This window comes from Nerophis ophidion, linkage group LG22 (assembly GCF_033978795.1).
Source record: "Nerophis ophidion isolate RoL-2023_Sa linkage group LG22, RoL_Noph_v1.0, whole genome shotgun sequence".
Taxonomy (NCBI): Eukaryota; Metazoa; Chordata; class Actinopteri; order Syngnathiformes; family Syngnathidae; genus Nerophis; species Nerophis ophidion.
The window spans coordinates 26,939,822-26,956,230 of NC_084632.1; the positions used below are offsets into that span (position 1 = coordinate 26,939,822).

General features: G+C 39.2%; 1 protein-coding gene across 1 annotated transcript in view; it reads left to right on the forward strand.

Annotated features, from left to right (window-relative positions):
- Positions 1 to 16,409, forward strand: part of LOC133540742 (glypican-5-like) — a 130,846-nt gene that overhangs the window by 62,194 nt on the left and 52,243 nt on the right. The window contains exon 8 of the mRNA XM_061883632.1: positions 16,242 to 16,362. Coding sequence (XP_061739616.1) covers positions 16,242 to 16,362 — 121 coding nt within the window. The remainder of the gene's footprint in view (positions 1 to 16,241; positions 16,363 to 16,409) is intronic.

Genomic DNA, 16,409 nt, shown 5'->3' on the forward strand with positions numbered 1-16,409 from the left:
TGTCTTTCATAATGATTGTGAACGATAGGCAAAAATCCCCAAAAAGTGCAGTTCCGCTTTAAGTATACCACAGAACAATTTCAAAAACGCTTTAGGACATTCGCGTGTTTTTTCAACAACATCACTGATTATCACTCACTGCAAACTTCATGAGAGCCAATTTTTTTTAATAAAACATCACTTACTGTACGATGTTCGCCGTCATTAGGATGTCGACTGATAAAATCGTTTTATAGTCTTGTTTAGATGGAGAAAATCTCATGATCTCCGTGTAGAAAAAGGAGGGTGAAACTAAACGTCTTTTTGTGTTGTTCCCGCCATTTCTGGGTCTAAACTGACTGTCAAAGTGTACCAACTTGTCGGAATATGTCTTCATCCTTCTACTATCCAGGATGGCATGATTTATAATCTACAATAAACTTCCACAAAAATGAAGTGAGTAAGCAGCTTACAACTCAATGATATACACATAGGCACACAAGCTTGGGATCACGGTGCCGCTATAAATAGTTTGTCTGCGTTAGCGCTTATAATAACAATATCATTGATATCTGGTTAATATTCAAATCACAAAATGTAAATAGAGTATTGTTGGCGGTTTTTGGATGGTTATTGGCTTTTACGGGCGGAATAGAGGACCTCGTATTGGCTTTGCTGTAAACTGACTTTTATTTATGTTTATTTATGAGTTAGATTACATTTTTAAAAATATATGTGTTGTCATGTCTTTTATAATGATTGTGAACGATCGCCAACATTCCAAAAAAAGTGCAGTTCCCCTTTAAGGCAGACCATAATCACTGGATTACATTTATTTAAATTTGCTTTAGAGATGTAATTGTCATGACCCGTGAGTTTGAGTCTTGTCTTGCATTGTATTTATTACAGTGTGGAAGTCGCTTCCTATCAGTTCCACTGTAGACACGGCACAGGAGCCAAGCGTGCAGTTTTAACAAAGTTTTGATGTGCATATATTTTTGTGCAAGTCTTTATCCAGTAGAATGTGACTTTGCAGTCACGTCCGTATCCTCTCTCCCCTCCTGCTCCCAGCCGCTTGCTGTTAAAAACAACAGATGATTAGATTAACACGTACCACCTGTGAAATCTAATCATCTGCCAGCTGTGTCTCGACGTCAGCCCATGCCCTGCCCCTATCCGATGGTGCTCGTTCTCAGCACCATAGACAGAGGTGGTGACCTTTGCTCCTGCATTCTAGTTTTTGAGTGCTGATTAATCTCACCTACCTCTGATTAAAGTTCAGGAGGCTCACCTGCTTCTGATCGCTAATCAGAGAGTTTTATAGATAGCCTGCCTTCCTCGCAGGTCCATTGTTTGCTACTGCCAATAGTAACGATTGAAGCCACCCTGTCACGTTCGCGTTTCCTTTGCTTCCCTTCGGCACGCTACCTTAGTCTTTTTTGCTGTGAGTGCAAGGATTAAATAATAATTTTTACCTTGCACGCTGCTTCTGATGTTTTCTCACTTGCATCTTGGGAAACACGAAAATCACGACGATTCCACCAGATCGTTACAGTAACGATAAACGGTATTAATGATTGCCACCGTAAAAAATTTGGTTTTAAGGTTTTACATTTTAATTATTGAAAAATTGCGATTGATAAACTACACTTTCAAGGTGCATTCAAGGACCGCTGAACTTAGTAGGACGCCACAACGCCTGCCAGAACACTATCAGTAAAGCATATGAAACACAAAACATCCAAAATAGTTAGATGTATTTATTTATTTAAAATAAAGAAAAACTTGGTAAAAATATTTAATTGTGCGCCTTAGAACATTTTGTGCATATTCAACAATACCGCAATAATGATGATAGCCGTGATAATTTTGGACACAATAACATATGATGAGATTTTTTTTGTTTGTTTTTAAATATGCATTCCTAATATGCTTTAATGAAGCAAAACTATTACTATCAAGCTTGTTTGTATTCTTACCGTGTGGAGCATAGTCTTTTTTCAAAAGTGAAAGGAAAAGATTGTTAAGAATCAGGATGATTGTCATCGTGCATTTACAGTACAAACATGTACAGAACATTTCATTTTTACAATAAACAATAAAGTAAACTATTGTTTTTTTGTCCTCTTTTCCTCCGCCATTCTACTGCCAAGTCAAAGTTATTAACCGCTTCACCAAAAAAGTATAAAGCATCAAGGAAGTAAAATCTTGTATCGTCCAATGTTGATGGCGCTAAAGGGAAGGTAATCAGTTTGTTTTTTTTGGTTAAATTTCACACAAGGTTCCCTGTTATATACTAACGGACATTTTCAAAGCTTTTTTTGTTTCTCAAGTCTGTCTTAACTAAACTGCAGTGGCTTGATCCCGGGACTGGCGCAGGAACATTATAAACAACAGCAATGGTCGCCCATCAATCCATGGCCAGTCTACCTTTGCACTATCAGCACTTAAAGCGCATGTAAAATGTCAATTAATGAATGACAATTTAGCCCGAGGTAACCTAGGACCTTTGGTTTACAAAACAAAGTTTTGTTTGTCTAGCGAGCTGTCTGCTACAGCTAATCAAGTGTGTGGATGCTGGATCGATCTGTATGAGGTTCACAATGGCATTCGCTATGCCATCTACCGGCATACCTGTCAACATTTGCATTTATATGGGAGATTTCCCAGGAAAATAGGGAAAAACTAAGGGATTTTCATTTTCATCACAAATTGTAATTAAATAAAAAAAACTAAAATTCATGCCCTAAACAGGGATCAAACTCAGGTTTCTTGTCTTACAAGACAGTGTCATGAACTACTGAGCTAAAACAAGCCACACTGACACACACAAAGGGCAGTTAGCAGGCCTAATGCAATGTTTTCTAGTCAGTAACCCTGTCATATTTTATAAATGCAAATAAAAACACAATTCTGTGCTCCGTCATGGTGATTATGGTCAAGACAGTTTTGAAGTTGACTTACACATGCTTTCTCAGCAGCCTGCGCTTCTTTTTTTATATAGAGAAAAATGCATGAAAAAGACTTAAGGAAGAAGGACAAAACATTTTATTGCTGGGAAAAACTGGAAAGTTGACCGGTGTCTGAAGCTTGCTCGTAACTAAAATTTTTACTCACAACGCGTATAAATAAACGGTAAAACTCGGAGCGGTTACTATTACTGTTTAAATCGAAATTGTCATAAAACCGTGACTGATAAACAGACATTGATGAAATCACAGACTGGTGACACTGTTGGTTTAATGGAGAAGCAAGCTAGCACAAGCTCGCTAACTAGCGCAAATGCTAACATGAAAACAAGAGCCATTATTGTCTCTCCTCGTTAAGGAACGAAATAGTCCAATCTAAACTTGTACAAACACATTGTTGTCTAAGTAACTAAGATACAGTATATAAACATATTCAAACACTGAAATAAAATTATGGTCAGTAAAATATTTATAGCTTTTTTTGCCAGTAAAGTATATTGTGTCAATGTCTATGAAGGTTCTCATTCATCCAGATCATTGTCATCTCACAACCAAGCAGTCCGGTTGCGATCGATTGAATGCACTGAGGTATTGTGTCAATATATTGATTTGATTAGTTAAAAAAAAAGAATAAGATTTCAGTGTCTTGATATACCACAATTCTGATAACCCGTAAACATTTTGGTCACAATAACCGTGATATCAAATTTTTATATATGTTCATCCCTACTTGCAACTTTGAAAAAACTCAGCGAGAGGGCTTGTATCTCAAAAACTTCCTAAGGTTGGGCATTAGTAAGCCGAGGTACTGCTCAATATTTCAGTTCTATGGTCAGCAAAACAGTCTACCTGCCTCTGGGATTGACTCCCATTACCGTATTTTTCGGACTATAAGTCACAGTTTTTTTCATAGTTTGGCCAGGGGTGCGATTTATACTCAGGAACGACTTATGTATGAAATTATTAACACATTAGTGTAAAATATCAAATAATATTATTTAGCTCATTCACGTAAGAGACTAGACATATAAGATTTTATCGGATTTATCGATTAGGAGTGACAGATTGTTTGGTAAACGTATAGCATGTTCTATATGTTATAGTTATTTGAATGACTCTTACCATAATATGTTACGTTAACATACCAGGCACCTTCTCAGTTGGTTATTTATGCGTCATATAACATACACCTATTCAGTCTGTTGTTCACTATTCTTTATTTATTTTAAATTGCCTTTTAAATGTCTACGCTTGGTGTTGGGTTTTATCAAATCCATTTCCCCAAAAAATGCGACTTATACTCCACTGCGACTAATATATATTTTTTTCCTTCTTTATTATGGATTTTTGGCAGGTGCGACTTATACTCCGGAGCGTCTCATACTCCAAAAAATATGGTACTTATCTTATATATTGTACACAAAATGAACAAATGAAGCAAGTTGATTGTTTTGACCTCCGATGCTAACAGTTTACTGTCGCACACAACAGATGATTCGATGTAAGAATGAATTTCTGCAAGTTTTTTTCTTTTTCTGTCTGCACTAAGGCTTTGTCTACACTAAGCCGGATAACCCCTTAAACAAATAATTATTTAGCCTAAGCCTCGTTTCAGCCACACTAAATCAAAGTTCAAGGTTTCCCTCCTCGGACAATTTTTTACACAGGTAAGCGTACCATCTATCTCTTAAATCTCCGGCTTAGCTTTGTATGGACACAAGTTGTTTACAAACTGAGTTCAGAGAGGAAGTGATGCCAGAAAGGCCGCGCCCACACAGGAAGTAACATCAGAACGAACTTGGCAGCAACCACTAGAAAGATGGAGGCAAGTCATCCAGACATGCCTGTGTTTCTCCTTCTTGTACATTTATAGGCACTTTTGGAAATCACACATCAATACCTTAAGACAAGGAAACGGGCGATTGCAGCTATTTCGGATACAACACATCTCAGACGGCAACATAGCAATGTTGAGCGACAGTTTTGAATAAAGCCTTGCAGAACGGCAGCCTGGTGGGATATGTTTGTCACCGAATGTGTTGTTAGTCTGTCGAAGGAGATACGGCGAGAATGCGGGCTCCCATGGACTATGAAAAATAGCGAATGCACTTGCACTGGCAAAGCAGACTGTCAGTTATTGTCCGCCATGTATGTATGTCAACGTCCAGTTTTGTACTCTGTAACTATTGTGAAGCCATGAAGTGGTTGCGGCCGTCAAGTACGATCGCCAATTTAAGCCTACAAGCACCGTGTCTTGTTGTTGGTTGTTGTAAAATGTTTTTTATCGCATTGTTTACTTTCAAACATCTATTAAAGATATGATTCATATATGATGGCTCAGGCTGAACCAATGAACTCTACTCAACTTCCAGAAAACGTTTTCCTCACAAACCTGATTTGTTATTCAAACCAGCTTCACCGTTTTGCAGATCTCCTCAATTTCCTTCGGGCCGTACAGCAGCTGAGAAGTGAGGACAATTTAAATCTTTCTTTTTCCTTTAGGGGGTACCTAAATAATGTATCTTTTCAATGAATCCTTAGTGGAACCCATGAAAATTGATTGTAGTTCCTCAGCTTTAAAGTGTTGATTGCTGTGACCATAATAACTACCGTCCAATTTTCACTCCGCCTTACCTGTCACTTTCACTCAATTGCTAATCAATAATAGCTGAAGGCATTCTTTTTAAGGCTGTTGGATTTTTAGAGCCAATCTTTGCCCCAGCTTGACCACTGCCTTAGTCTTCTTTGGTTTGATTGTGTCATTAACAGTTAAGACAGTAAAAGTTGGGCCTCATGGATTAAAAGTCTATCATATAGACTTGTTTACAGTGTTGTTTTTCTGCTTTCTTCAGACAGGATGTCTACAAAAGCTCCCGAGCTATTTGTCCAACTGACAAGGTGTGACGGCTTTTGTAACTCATCAGGGTTTTTCCGGAGGAATCCACTTTGACTCTAAGATTTTGTTTAGTCAGCAGTCAGAGCAGAAACACTAATTAATACAGACAAAAGTAATACTCCAATGAATCAATTAAAAATTTATTAAACACAGAGAAATGATCGATTTGGTTTCGTCCATGTTTTAGATGTGAGACAAATCATTCATATCTATTTTTGTTGGCCATACTGCTGCACTGATCCACATGGTTTGGTTGGAAACGAACAAAGCTTGTTTATTAGACTTTATCCTAATTGATCAAAATGCTTCGTTTTTTTAAATTGTATTTACTTTAACAAATTGTGTTTTGTTTTCCATGTCAGAAAGTTGTTAATTTAAAAGCAGTTCGTGAGACAAAGCATTTTATGGGATAGTTCTGTACTGAATATTTACAGACTTGTCCAGTTTCCAATAGATTACTGGCCTAAACTACTAAGATCCAAATAACAAGCGCTAAACAGCGTGTGATAACTATGCCCATTGTGTGTGATTTACAAAGACTGTGCGTACAATTGAAAAGTGGCGCAGACCGCCATATTTAAATGAGGTTTTTGCGTGTACTACTGGCATTATGTGCTGTCCACATTCATGTTACATCATGCTCTCCATCTGCAATATAGAATCGCAATGTCAAGACAAACAGTATTAAGCATGCAGACACGATGCAGGGAAGCAGTGGACCATTACAACTGCAGCAAATTCATATAGTGATAAAGTGAACCGAATGTAAGACAATGCTTATTGAAAGACCTTTTTTCATATTGGAGATTTATTATCGTTATATATTTCCTAAATGACAAAACCAATGACATAAAGAAACAAACGCCAGCAGACACTAAAACGCATCGATTTAATTCATTTTAATCCGGCCTCTAATTAATCCAGTAGCTATAAAATTATAAAATGATATTGCTGAAAAAAAAAATACATCCATCCATCCATCCATCCATCTTCTTCTGCTTATCCAAGGTCGGGTCGCGGGGGCAGCAGTCTAAGCAGGAAAGCCCAAACTTCCCTCTCCCCAGCCACTTCATCCAGCTCTTCCCGGGGGATCCCGAGGCGTTCCAAGGCCAGCCGGGAGACATAGTCTTCCCAACATGTCCTGGGTCTTCCCCGTGGCCGTGCCCTAAACACCTCTCTCGGGAGGCGTTCAGGTGGCATCCTGACCAGATGCCCAAACCACCTCATCTGGCTCCTCTCAATGTGGAGGAGCAGCCGCTTTACTTTGAGTTCCTTCCTGAATCTAAGGGAGAGCCCCGCCACACGGCGGAGGAAACTCACCCGTGATCTTGTCCTTTCGGTCATGACCCAAAGCTCATGACCATAGGTGAGGATGGGAACGTAGATTGACCAGTGAATTGAGAGCTTTGCCTTCCGGCTCAGCTCCTTTTTCACCACAATGATCGGTACAACGTCCGCATTACTGATGACGCCGCACCGATCCGCCTGTCGATCTCACGATCCTCTCTTCCCCCACTCGCGAACAAGACTCCTAGGTACTTGAACTCCTCCACTTGGGGCAGGGTCTCTTCCCCAACCCGGAGATGGCACTCCACCCTTTTCCGGGAGAGAACCATGGCCTCGGACTTGGAGGTACTGATTCTCATTCCGGTCGCTTCACACTTGGCTGCGAACCGATCCAGTGAGAGCTGAAGATCCCGGCCAGATGAAGCCATCAGGACCACATCATCTGCCAAAAGCAGAGACCTGATCCTGTGGCCACCAAACCGGATCCCCTCAACGCCTTGACTGCGCCTAAAAATTTTGTCTATAAAAGTTATGAACAGAATCGGTGACAAAGGGCAGCCTTGGCGGAGTCCGAACCTCACTGGAAACGTGCCCGACTTACAGCGGGCAATGCGGACCAAGCTCTGAAACAGGGAGCGGACCGCCACAATAAGACAGTCCGATACCACATACTCTCTGAGCACTCCCCACACGACTTCCCCATCGACACGGTCGAATGCCTTCTCCAAGTCCACAAAGCACATGTAGACTGGTTCGGCAAACTCCCATGCATCCTCAAGAACCCTGCCGAAAGTATAAAGCTGGTCCACAGTTCCACGACCATGACGAAAACCACACTGTTCCTCCTGAATCCGAGGTTCGACTATCCGGCGTAGCCTTGGCTAAAAAATACATGTCTAATATTTTTTTTTCCCGACAGTCCATATACAGTATGTTCACTCTAGGGTTGTGTGGTGCGGTACAGTATGGCGGTACGAATGAATCAAAAACAGTACTATACTCTGTTTGAAAAGTACCGGTTCCAGGGCATGACGGTGCATCATGACATTGCTTGGTTTGCTAGCAGAGGAGCATATTCGACAGCGCACAATCAGACAGTGTGTAGACAGAAAAGGGAGAACGGACGCATTTTGGTCTAAAAACTAACGATAAAGGTGAAGTTATAACACTGAAATGCCCTCAGTGTTTTAAGACATGGCTAGCTAGTTAGCGGCAAACATTTTAGCTACGTCTAAATCACTAATGCTCGCCTCCATGGCGACAACTAAAGTAAGTTTCTTACAAGTATCATCCCTGCAGGACGAGGAATAGCTAAGCATGATTCACTACACACTGTGGGAGGATATAATAGCTAACCGATAATCACAAGCTCGCACCCTAAATGTAAACAAATGTCATTGGTGGGTCTACCCCTGACATATACTGTAATGATACCAAGTACCATAGCGTATCAAGTCGATATTTTACTTGGTATGATTACATTGATATTTTTTATCAGGACACATTTTTTTTTCCTTTTTAAAAAAATTATATTATGTTTATAAACTCAGGAAATATGTCCCTTGACACACAATGACTTTGAATATGACCAATGTATGATCCTGTAACTACTTGGCATCAGATCAATACTTGCATTTGTGGTATCATCCAAAAATAATGTAAAGTATCCAAACAACAGAAGAAAAAGTGATTATTACATTTTAACAGAAATGTAGATAGAACATGTCAAAAGAGAAAGTAACCAGATATTAACAGTAAAAGAACATGTGGATTAATCATCAATTTTTACAGCTTTTCCCTCATTATTTTGAAAAAATAAAATGAGAAATTACACAATATATTACTGCATACGTCAGCAGACAAATTACGAGCCTTTGCTTGTTTACTTACTACCAAAGACAAGTTGTTAGTATGTTTACTATTTTATTTAAGGACAGAATTGTTCTTTGATTGCAATAACAAAAACATGTTTAATGTACCCTGAGAATACATTTTAATACATTTAATAAATTTTAATACCGGTACCGGTACTAGAATATTTGTATCGAGACAACACTAGTTGTCACACACAGAAGGATTCTCTGTTCATATCTGTTTTTGTAGCGCCATCACCTCTTTTCTCACAGCCATGCACGCAACCGCCTGTTTACACATACTTTTCAGACGTAGTGAGTAGACGCAAAATAACGCCCACAGAACAGTGATCAGTCTTGATAGATCACTGCATATGCGGAATGATTTTATTTGCATCACCTCCTCCCAGCATTGTGAGTTTTGTGGTAATGTGCATATTTTCTGCCTATTCATGAAGACAATCTTCTGTGCAAATGTCAGGTGGATCATCTTTACGTGGTCTCAAGTTTGAACCTGTGTTATAGTCATAATCTAGAAGCAAACATTTTTAGCACACTCAGCGTGCAATCTGTGCACGAGGCTGTGGATCACGTCATCATTTGTGCATCTGGAATGACTCAAACGCAATATTTTTTTTTTCATAAAGTAGATATAACAATATATTTCCTAAATGAAAAAACAAAAAACAAAAAAAAAAAACTTAAAACAAAACGCCAACAGACACCAAGAAACCATCAATTTAATTTGTTTTAATGACCCCATTAAGTCACACAACTGTTGTCTACCGGGAAAGGGAAGAACTGCGGTTTACCAGGTTTTTTGAAACCTTTGATGAGTGTGTGGAGTGTGTATGCTACTTCAAGTGAATGAGAGCGGACAATGTGTATAATTAACCATGTAAGTGTTACCAGGGTTTGTTGTCTGTGTGTGTTGAATGAATCTTTCGCTGAATCAAGGGGGCAAGGCGAAGAGGCAGTCCGCAGGGAGGCAAGCAGTTGAGGGTTGGACAGAGGCAACGATGTCCGTGTCCAAGCAGGGGTCGAAGATCAAGGAAGGCAGTCAGAGATCTGGATGGAGGTCGTGAGGCAACACATGATCACAGACGACAGTGAAGACACTGTGGAAGACACAAGGGACATGAACTCGGGAACAAGGAAAAGCACAGAGAAGGCAAGCAAGGAACAAGGGAGGGGTGCCAGACGTGATGCTTACTCTGAAGTTTGGCTACATTCTGGCAAAGGTTTCTTCGGTCCGCTCGTCTTTTGGCCGCTCCCTCTCGTTAGACCCAGGTGCGCTGAGTCCCGATTGCCTGCGGCCTTGTCGCTGTGTGGGTGTGCTGCACCCAGGGCTAGCAGGGGCGTGTCTAGGCACACTGCCAGTGGAGGTGCTAGCAGGCCCACCTGTCGGGAAAAAGAGGGTTCAAGCCTACGCCGTGACAACAGCATGCAGTTATAAAATTATAAAATCATGTTGCTGGAGAGACGATTAATCTAATATTCTTTTATATGTCGGTCCAAATTTTCTGTCCATCGTCTGTCCTTGCAGCATGAGCTACTTTCTCACAGCCATGTGCAAAGCTATGTTGCCGTTAGCATGTACTTTTCAGACATAGTTAATAAAAAGCAAAATAACGCTTGCAAAACTGTGATCAGTGTTAATAAATCACAGTGCGTATGCTGTTTAATATATTTGCATCATCTGCTCCCAGTAATGTTGGCGTTTTGAAGATCAGCATGTTTTCTGCATAATAATGCAGACAGACTAAATGGATTGCACTCATTATTTTCACTTAACATATGCAATCCACTGTAGATCAGCTTTGTCAGTGCTATCAAGTTTGCACGTGTTTTAGTACACACAAATTTTAGTAGCTCAGGCCCTTACTAAGCAATTGGAAATTGCTCGCGCACATTTTGAAGCTAAAATTAGGTACTTCAAAATGTGCTAAAACTTGTTAGAAAGCAAGCCAAAAATCACTGCTGGGTCTCCTTTGGGGGCCAGGGCATCTTATGTTGAGGCTTATGTTTTAGGTCCAGAGCTATGAAATAAGTGCAAATGTTGTCAGCATTCGAGGAGCCCTTTAAAGGCCTACTGAAATGAGATTTTATTTTTTAAACGGGAATAGCAGGTCCATTCTATGTGTCATACTTCATCATTTCGCGATATTGCCATATTTTTGCTGAAAAGATTTAGTAGAGAAAATCGACGATAAAGTTTGCCACTTTTGGTACTTCCTGAAAAAGCCTCGCCTTTACCGGAAGTCGCAGACAATGACGTCGCAAGTGTGGGGGCTCCTCACATATTCACATTGATTTTAATGGGAGCCTCCAACAAAAACAGTCATTCGGACCGGGAAAACGACAATTTCCCCATTAAATTGAGCGAGGATGAAAGATCGTTTGAAGATATTGATAGCGACGGACTAGAAAAAAAAAGAAAAAAACGCGATAGCATTGGGACTTATTTCGATGTTTTTAAACACATTTAATAGGATAATTCGGGCTTCACGGTGGCAGAGGGGTTAGTGCGTCTGCCTCACAATACGATGTTCCTGCAGTCCTGGGTTCAAATCCAGGCTCGGGATCTGTCTGTGGTTGGTAGAGATGCCGTGTCAGCAACTTGAGGGTTGCAGGTTCGATTCCCGCTTCCGTCATCCTAGTCACTGCCGTTGTGTCCTTGGGCAAGACACTTTACCCACCTGCTCCCAGTGCCACCCACACTGGTTTAAATGTAACTTAGATATTGGGTTTCACTATGTAAAGCGCTTTGAGTCACTCGAGAAAAGCGCTATATAAATATAATTCACAGTTTGCATGTTCTCCCCGTGAATGCGTGGGTTCCCTCCGGGTACCCCGGCTTCCTCCCACTTCCAAAGACATGCACCTGGGGATAGGTTGATTGGCAACACTAAATTGGCCCTAGAGTGTGAATGTTGTCTGTCTATCTGTGTTGGCCCTGCGATTAGGTGGCGACTTGTCCAGGGTGTACCCCGCCTTCCGCCCGATTTTCTGAGATAGGCGCCAGCGCCCCCCGCGACCCCAAAAGGGAATAAGCGGTAGAAAATGGATGGATGGATGAATAATATGATAATTCTGGGAAATCCCTTATCCTTCTATTGTGTTGCTAGTGTTTTAGTGAGTTTAATATTACCAGATAGTCGGAGGTGTACGTCCACGGGTGTGTTAACGCCATGCCTCACGGGTGTCGACGGCAGCTGTACGGACGACACAAGCTCAGCTGATATCCGGTAAGTGGCGACTTTTTAACCACAATTTTCTCACCGGAACCTGCTGTTTGACATTCCGTCGTGTTTCACGTTCGCTTGACCGCGCTCTGATCCATTGTAAATTTTCACCTCCAGTCATTTTAGACAAGGAATCACCGTGTGTTTGTGTGGCCAATGCTTCCCAACTCTATCTTGCTACTTTGACTTCTCCAATATTAATTGAACAAATTGCAAAAGATTCAGCAACACAGTTCTCCAAAATACTGTGTAATTATGCCGTTAAAGCAGACGACATTTAGCTGTGTGTGTGCGTAGTGCTCATGCTTCCTAAAAACCTGTGACGTCTTGTGTACACGTCATCATTACATGACGTTTCCAAGACGAAACTCCCGGGAAATTTAAAATTGTAATTTAGTAAACTAAAAGAGCCGTATTGGCATGTGTTGCAGTGTTAATATTTCATCATTGATGTATAAACTATCAGACTGCGTGGTGGGTAGTAGTGGGTTTCAGTAGGCCTTTAAGAAGTCTCTTAAGAACCGAGCATTACAAAATGCTGTGGGCTAGAGGTGTTCTACCGCACCTATTTGAGTTAATAAGCCCATCTCCTATTTCAGTGTTTCAAGAGCCCACCGGTGGCTTTGTAGCTCCTTAATGTGCTCGCACCAATGACTCTTGTCTGCGCTTACCGGTCAGATTACTTCCCTGAGATTCCTTGAGACAGAACACTACGATATTAATAGACTGTTGTAAAATGGGCTGCTTTACACCAAAATGCATTGAGCAGACATTCTGTATGCATCAAATGTTACTGGATAGATCAAGTTTAATGTCTAATAACACAGCAATGAAATGTTCCAACTGGCTAAACATTGATTGAGATGATCGTGGTGTGAAAGTCCTTGAATATTTTGTGCTTCCCACTTTAAGCACAAGTGCATTGTGCTCATATTACAAAAGTCCTGATAATTTTTATATCAACTGCATACTTATGATGCAGATTTTTAGATACTGTTTTAACCATAATGATTTTATTATGTTCTTATGTCGCATCAGTTGTGTGCCAGCAAGGCCTTCTCTGCTGGCCTAACATAACCAGAAATCATGATCATAATTAAAGATAGAATTATTTTTTAAATTTACTTTCCTTAAATATCTAAAAGTATTCATATTCTCTTCATGTCATATTATGCATGTTCCAGTGCTTTTGTGTTTTATTTTAATTTGTAGCCAATTAGAATTCAGCGGCGTCAAATAGGTGCTATAAATTGTAAGTTAAAATATTAATTTTTTTCACTTTTGATGTTTTTTGCAATTTAAATTTTGAAAGGACCACATAAGATATGTTTTAATTGCTGATGCGTTTTAATTGATGTTTAAATGCGCCAGAAAATAACCTGTTTTGTATACTGTTGATGTGTGTCAATGCTCAATAAATGTGTTCCTGTATAGTATTTCTGTAGCAATGACCATGTGGTAATAATATCAAATATGGTATTTTGAGAGGTAATCATTGAAGTCGGACATCACTGAAGGCTTAGGTGGGAAACGCACGGCCCGCCACTCTGTTATATTATATGTAGAAAATGTACTGCAGAATCACAAGTGCACACACATTCTTTGAATTTGACTACTATACAGTACCGACTACGGTTGTACGATATACCGGTATTAGTATAGTACCGCTAAACTAATGAATCATATTCAGTACTGTACCACCTCTGAAAATTAACGGTCCATCACCAATATATATATATATATATATATATATATATATATATATATATATATAAATTGGTCATATTTAAAGTCCTCATATAACTACTTTGAAGAATCATCCAAAACTAATATAAAGCATGCAAACAACAAAAGAATAAGTGATTATTACATTTCAACAGAAGTGTAGATAGAACATGTTAAAAGACAAAATAACCAGATATTAACAGTAAATGAACAAGTATATTAATAACTCCTTTTCTACCACTTGTCCTTAATAATTTTGACAAAATAATAGTATGAAAAATGACACAATATGTTACTGCATATGTCAGCAGACTAATTGGGGCCTTTGTTTGCTTACTACTAAAAGACAAGTTGTCTAGTATGTTCATTATTTCATTTGCGGACAAACTAGCAATAAAAAACATATGTTTAATTTACCATAAGTTTTTTTGTTAAAATAATAATAATAATAAAAATAATGGATTTGATTTATATCGCGCTTTTCTATTGTTAGATACTCAAAGCGCTCACAAAAATGAGCCAATAATGCAATTTTTGTGGTTACCTTTATTTAGAAAATTATCGAAAAATACCAAAAAGTATCGAAATCATTTTGGTACCTACATATTGATATCGGGACAAAAACTAGTATCGACCAATGTGGGTCTTTTACCATCAATTTTGTGATTGTTATTTTGGGGTAATTCCTACTAACTAACCCACTTTGAGCACCGATGTTCATATAGTGAATGATTTAGGTCAGGGGTCACCAATGCAGTGCCCGCGGGCACCAGGTAGCCCGTAAGGACCAGATGACAAGCCCGCTGGCCTGTTCTAAAAACAGCTCAAATAGCAGCACCTACCAGTGAGCTGCCTCTATTTTTTAAATTTTACTTATTTACTAGCAAGCTGGTCTCTCTTTGCTCGACATTTTTAATTCTGAGACAAAACTCAAATGGAATTTGAAAATCCAAGAACATATTTTAAAGACTTGGTCTTCACTTCTTTAAATAAATTCATTTATTTTTTTACTTTGCTTCTATGACTTTCAGAAAGACAATTTTACAGAAAAAATACAACCTTAGAAATTATTTTAGGATTTTTAAGCATATCCTTTTACCTTTTGAATTCCTTTCTCTTCTTTCCTGACATTTTAAATGAATGTTCAAGTAAATTTATTTTTTTTATTGTAAAGAATAATGAACATATTTTACTTTAATTCTTCATTTTAGCTTCTGTTTTTTTGACAAAGAATATTTGTGAAAAATTTCTTCAAACTTATTATGATTGAAATTCAATTATTCTGACATATCTAGAAAATCTGTAAAATCAAATTTAAATCTTATTTCAAAGTTTTTAGAATTTCTTTTAACATTTCTGTTCTGGAAAATCTAGAAGAAATAACGATTTGTCTTTGTTAGAAATATAGCTTGGTCTAATTTGTTATATTTTCAAACAAAGTGCAGATTGGATTTTAAAACATCCATCCATCCATCCATCCATCTTCTTCCGCTTTTCCGAGGTTGGGTCGCGGGGGCAGCAGCCTAAGCAGGGAAGCCCAGACTTCCCTCTCCCCAGCCACTTCGTCTAGCACTTCCCGGGGGATCCCAAGGCGTTCCCAGGCCAGCCGGGAGACGTAGTCTTCCCAACGTGTCCTGGGTCTTCTCCTTGGCCTCCTACCGGTTGGACGTGCCCTAAACACCTCCCTCGGGAGGCGTTCGGGTGGCATCCTGACTAGATGCCTGAACCACCTCATCTGGCTCCTCTCTATTTAAAACATGTCATCAAAAATATATATTTATTGTGAGAAATCATTAAGATGATCAGTGTTTCCACAAAGATAAATATCATTAATTATTAATAATAACGTAGCGTTAAAGGTAAATTGAGCAAATTGGCTATTTCTGGCAATTTATTTAAGTGTGTATCAAACTGGGAGCCCTTCGCATTAATCAGTACGCAACAAGTAGCTCTTGGTTTCAAAATGGTTGGGGACATCTGATTTAGGTCCTCCTCCACCATCATACATTTTGGATATTAATTGTCAGCTCTAATACAAAATTTGTACCATACATGATCTATGATCTAAAGAGTATTGCCTTCTCAAATATGGTTTAGTAGATGTTTATGATAGTGATTATGTACATTTTTGTTGTGTGCTGAATTTATGACTTGATGAATGTTTGGACGAACATAATTACTAAATGTCTGCTCAACTGCTTTTTGTCCGTGTCATCTCATGTGTCAAGTTCGAATTTACTCGCTCTTGTTTTTCCACCATGTAATTTGATATAATTTGTCTTTCTAGTTATGCAGGTCGTGTGGTCGGAAGCGCTTTAAGAGCCCAAAGGGAGAACCCAGAGATGACGGTTCGTTTTACTGATCCTGTTCTAAAGGAGGCGAAGAAAAGGCTGGAGCGGCAAACACAGGTCAACACAAGATCTCTGCAACACAAGACAAGTTAACGACATAAATA